Below are 5,173 nucleotides of genomic sequence, written 5' to 3'. Positions count from 1 at the left end.
TTGTTTGCCAAGTTTTGTTTTTTTTTTAGTTATTATTTTATCTCAAATTGACGTAAAATGTGGGGGAAGTGATTTTCTTGATTTCACTTTTTTCCTTTTAATTCCTTAAGAAATTAAATCATTTTTTTGTTGGATAATTCAAAAATAATAAATAATTTATGTTAATAAAAAAATGGAGTAAAAAAATTATATTTTAATTAGTATAAAATATTTCTGAATAACTTATTTATTTATTTTCACTCTCTTTTCCATTATCCCAAACGGGTAAAAAGAAATTTATTCATTTCTTTCATTTTATTTCTATTTATTCGAATATTATATTTTTTACTATATTTTCATGTATTTTTATTCTTTGATTTTTTTCTCTATTTTGAACTCATAATCTAAATTAACTTAAAGAAAGTAATTGTTCTTCAAAATCTTTGAAAAAAAATTCACATGTAAATTTTTTTAATAAATTACAAATTTCTGTCTCCCTAGACGAAATAATATTATTTTTTAGTTTCTCCAAAGCGGGAGTAAATCACCTTGTTTCATTATTTTATCTTCTCTATTTTATATATTGAAAAAACATTAATTTCATAATTTTTAGTTATTTACTTGTATCTTGTTTTATTTGGATAGATAATTTTTAACTCTCTCTATGTACCTGTGTGTGTGGTTTATATTTAAATTTCAAAGCATATATATATATATATATATATATATATATATATATATATATATAAAGAGAGAGAGAGAGAGATAAATTAAAAATGCTCTAAGTATATGTGTCTTATCACATATATAAAGGAATACTAAAATTAAAACTGTAAATATAATAAAAATATGTATCCTATTCTATGCGCCGTCTTTATCACGGCCTAAGAATTCCATCTGTGGCGTCACCTCTAGCGATCCTGAGGCAACGAGCCATGATGTCATATAACTCAGTGCCTTCAGTGACCATCCTGAGGTTGATGACCCGCTCCAAATCCTCAGCGATTGCTTGACATCCTTGGCAGTCAACCTGTGATAGTCAAAATAACAAAGTTAGTATCAAATTTTTAAGAAATTTAAATTATGAAAAACTACACAATTTTAGCTTACCACTGAATGTGTAGGGAGATTGGACGCAACTGGAACCTCTGAGATAGGTGGTTCGACAAACTCCTCATCATGTGGGGTAGGCGGATGTCTCGACTTAGCACCGTCCTCGGTCGGCATGATGAACGGGTGCAAAATCCGTAAAAACCAATCCATGTAGTCTTGCACTACATGGCTAGGAACTACACAGATCTCCCCCATGGGCACTAGATGGTCTGAAAAGTGCAGTCACCGGTCGTCTATATCAGGACCCGTCAACGAATCATGAACAGGCGGTTGAGGGACGATTTGAATGTACCCTAACTGTCGAAGCACACGCTCTGGTCGAATGTAGACGACTATCTAACCCCATGTGAGTTGGCCCATGTAGGATGAGATCAGGTAGAAGCCCCTAACTCCCCGGTGCTCTACATAGGGCATCCAGCACACGTCAGTGACAGTCAGGGCTTCTATACGTGCCCGGTATGGGGCTCCCTTGATTCCCCTCATATGAGCCTTACTCGTAAGCCACCTGGAGGCACGTGGGCTTGCCTCAGCATAAGCATCATCAACGACGCACGGATGCACCGTCGGAAAGTGCTCGTATATCCAGCACAACAAACACAAAGTCAACATCAATAAAAAGAATATGTATTTCGTCCTAGTTCAATTTAAATTATAAGTAATACAATATTTACCTGAAATAATTTCATGTAATCAGCCATCTGCCATGTAGGGGTCTGCAACGCTTCATTCAGATGGTCGTACAAGTGCACCAACGCTGCCGCTCCCCAAGAGAATCCCCTTGCTTGGGCCAGGTCCCTGAAAGCCTCTAGGTGCATGACATGAACATGTGTTGCACTCTTGTTAGCAAAAAGAGTGCAACTGACCAAGTGGAGGAGATACGCGCAGGCTGCTACACCCAACGTCTGGCCCGACACCTGCTCTGGTACACCTCCCGGAGCTAGGACAACCGTACATGAGGCCCAGATGCCTGACGGGTCTCAGCTCTAGCCTCCTTAGGGCTGACCTCAAGCAGCTCAGTCAACAGCACGACCGCGTCGAAAGTAACCAACGGTTCAAAGGTATGCAGTGCGCCAGTGATGGGAAGGTGTAGGAGTGATGCCATGTCATCCAGAGTGATCGTCAACTCTCCTACTGGCAGGTGGAAGGTGCTGGTCTCCCTATGCCACCTCTCGACGAAGGAGGATGTAAGTCCAGGATCAGTGGTGATTACCGAACACCTGATCAGTGGACTCAATTCGGTGGCCGCAATCATGCCTTCTATCTCAGGCCCTGGTCTCCCAAATTTATCTACTTTTCTACCATGGGAGACCAACTTCAGCTTGATTCGTTCCTAAATTGAATAACACATAACAGTTTATAAAAATGTCTATATCAAAAACAATCCAACTATAAATAATTATCATATAATTACTCAACGTCAAAATGTAAGTATTTCTCCACTCCAGATGTTATGTGCCACGTGCTCGTCAAAACTAGTCAAAACCGATGGGTCGCGTGGCCCACCAGGGAATCCTTCATCAGCAGCAAGTGAACCCTCACTACCATCATTAGCCACTCCCTCTGCGTCTGCAGCATCAACGACGCCTGTCATCTCCAGAGTAGCATCAGACACATGAGGAACATCGTCATTCAACTGAGGCACATCCTCAGGTGTCTAAGTAACATCCTCAGTCACATGAGGAAAATGAACCCATTGCCTACGTACTGAAGCAGTAGGCCTATGTCAAGGAACTTCAGGTTGATGTGCATCCTGACTCATGTCTCTGCCTCTACCAGTTCCTAAGGCACGACCTAAACCTCGTGTTCTAACCATGATCTGAAATCATGAAGAACATTTACTTTTTTTGGTAAAATTGAGTATTAAAATAATTGGTAACAAAGCTTTGTCATTACTAATTTGTTCAAATACAAGTTTTGTATGTTTCTTACTAATTTGGTCAAATTAAGTTTTGTATGTTTCTTGGACACGATCTTGTCATGCAAAATTTGAACATGATCTTCTCATGATATGTGTGACATTGTCACTTGTTGGCAGGAGTTGAGTGGTCCCCTAAGTGTTACTGCATGATATGTGTGACATTGTCATGTGAAATTTGTGTGACATTATCATGTGAAATTATTTAGTCATGATATGTGTGACATTATGCATGAAATTTTGTTGGAAATTCTATCTTCTCAGAACTGCTTGATTAGGAGGGACATGTGGAATGAAGGCATGTCAGGTATGAAATTGTTCTATTTGAAGTGTGAACCTTTATTATAAATGTTCTTTAGGCACAAGCTTTGTATTCTAGTAGTTTCAACTATCAACTTGAGTCCAAAGAGTTGGAGAGGTAGTGGTTGAGGTCAACAATGGTGTTGAAGAAGGAAGTGCGTATTATGGATTGAGAAATTTGTAATAGGCGCGAATGTATTGCATATTGGTTAATCTGTAATACATTTGTATCATGGATTACCCAATCCAAAATACACTTGTATGTATTACGGAATGTATTATGAATTACCCAATCTGTAATTATATAGAAGTGGTACACCATAATGGTGGCTCAATGCAGTGTGGAGGTTCATGGTCATAGTCATGCGCATGGCGGTGTGATGTGGAGGTGGCATTGGGTGGTGGTGTTTGATTGTAGAAGTGGTGTTGGCTGGCGGTGTTTGAGTGCAACGGTGGTGTTGGGTGTAGTAGTCATGGAGGTTTGGGGGAAAAGCATCTAGGTTTGCTAGGGAAAGGAAAGGTAAGAAGGAAATATTAAAATTTTTGGAAGTGCACCAAGTAAAAAATGGGATGCATTTAGTTTTCTCCTTACAGGAAATCCAAACTATTATTAGAAAAAAGATAGAAATCCAAATATGTGATGTTCCCAGGAAGACTAGATCAGGAAGACAATGATGTTATTGTCGTCATACTCATAGTATCACTACATCAATGTCATCACATCTTTTGCTTACTTCTAATCCTCATGAACTTGTGCCTTTCATAGAATACACCATTTATGGTAATGCCCCTAGCCATGTTCCAAACCCATCCAACATGACTGAGCCAAGACTTTTTGGTACACATATTCCATTCCATGCATTGGCCAAGTCAATCAAGGAGTCCAACAGTAGAATAATTTATATATGTAGAAACCCACTTGACACTTTTGTGTCTAGTTGGATTTTCCTCAACAAAATTAAGCCAGAACATTTACCTGAATTTGAACTAGGGGAAGCTTTTGAAAAGTATTGCAAAGGGATAATAGGGTTTGGTCCAACTTGGAACCAAATGTTGGGTTATTGGAAAGAGAGTATAGCTAGGCCTAGTAAGGTTTTGTTCTTGAAGTACGAGGATCTTAAAAAAGATGCCAATTTTCATGTGAAAAGAATAGCGGAGTTCTTAGGATGTCTTTTCACTTTCGAGGAAGAAAGAGATGGGATGATTGAGAGCATAATCAAGTTATGTAGCTTCGAGAAGATGAAGGAATTGGAGGCAAATAAATCTAGAACATTTGCTAGGAACTTCAAGAGAAAGCACTTGTTACGAAAGGCTGAAATGGGAGATTGGGTGAGCTACCTTTCCCCTGAAATGGGTGAAAAGTTATCTCAAATTATGTAGGAATCAAAGAGTTGTAGTTTCTCACATGGTCTCATTCTCTCTATATCCAACCCTATTTATGTGTCTGACAGCTCACGACCTCGTTTCTCTCTTGACACAACAGTCTTGTTTCTGGTTTCTCTTTTCCAACAACTAGTTTCAAAGCCTTTGTTTTGTCTTCTCTAGGGAATGGCTTCTGGTTTATCTGATGATTGGAAGAGATTAATTCCTACATTTGATTTCTCTTTTTTTCGACAATAGTGTCTAATAGTGAATTGGTTAAGCCCAACATGGACTATCTTGACATGGCACGATAGTGGAATAGTTTCAAAGATTTCAAAGATTACAAGGCAATAAAATGTGATTATTGTGAGAAAACAACTATCGAGGGAATTACTAGAGCCAAAAGACACTAAATGGGAATGAGGAGAAATGTTGGAGCTTTTAAGAAAACTCCACCTAAAGTAAGTGTTGTTGAGGGAAGCCTATCAAAAGAAACAAGCAGAA

General features: G+C 38.5%; 2 protein-coding genes across 2 annotated transcripts; one reads left to right on the top strand and one right to left on the bottom strand.

Annotated features, from left to right (window-relative positions):
• Positions 1 to 2,029: 2,029 nt before the first annotated feature.
• LOC114386094 lies at positions 2,030 to 2,851 on the bottom strand. Its single transcript, XM_028346102.1, has 3 exons — positions 2,825 to 2,851; positions 2,576 to 2,746; positions 2,030 to 2,422 (listed from the first exon to the last, which is right to left on the bottom strand). The coding sequence occupies exons 1-3, from the start codon at positions 2,849 to 2,851 to the stop codon at positions 2,030 to 2,032; spliced, it is 591 nt and encodes a 196-aa protein (XP_028201903.1).
• A 1,158-nt stretch (positions 2,852 to 4,009) lies between these two features.
• Positions 4,010 to 4,687, top strand: LOC114386866 (cytosolic sulfotransferase 15-like). The gene has a single exon (XM_028346926.1). The coding sequence runs from the start codon at positions 4,019 to 4,021 to the stop codon at positions 4,685 to 4,687; it is 669 nt and encodes a 222-aa protein (XP_028202727.1). The 5' UTR covers positions 4,010 to 4,018.
• Positions 4,688 to 5,173: the final 486 nt, after the last annotated feature.

This window comes from Glycine soja, chromosome 15 (genome assembly GCF_004193775.1).
Source record: "Glycine soja cultivar W05 chromosome 15, ASM419377v2, whole genome shotgun sequence".
NCBI lineage: Eukaryota > Viridiplantae > Streptophyta > Magnoliopsida > Fabales > Fabaceae > Glycine > Glycine soja.
Note: the sequence above shows the minus strand (reverse complement) of the source record. Positions and strands in the feature narration are given on the sequence as shown.

What these genes read in the sequence shown, in the direction of transcription:
- LOC114386094 (XM_028346102.1), bottom strand. Translation starts at nt 2,851, where the DNA reads ATGAGTCAGGATGCACATCAACCTGAA. An exon ending in AGGATGCACATCAACCTGAA is followed by an intron (nt 2,747 to 2,824) that starts GTTCCTTGACAT and finishes GATGTTACTTAG; the next exon opens with ACACCTGAGGATGTGCCTCA. An exon ending in GTGGGCCACGCGACCCATCG is followed by an intron (nt 2,423 to 2,575) that starts GTTTTGACTAGT and finishes TATTCAATTTAG; the next exon opens with GAACGAATCAAGCTGAAGTT.
- LOC114386866 (XM_028346926.1), top strand. Translation starts at nt 4,019, where the DNA reads ATGTCATCACATCTTTTGCTTACTTCTAATCCTCATGAACTTGTGCCT.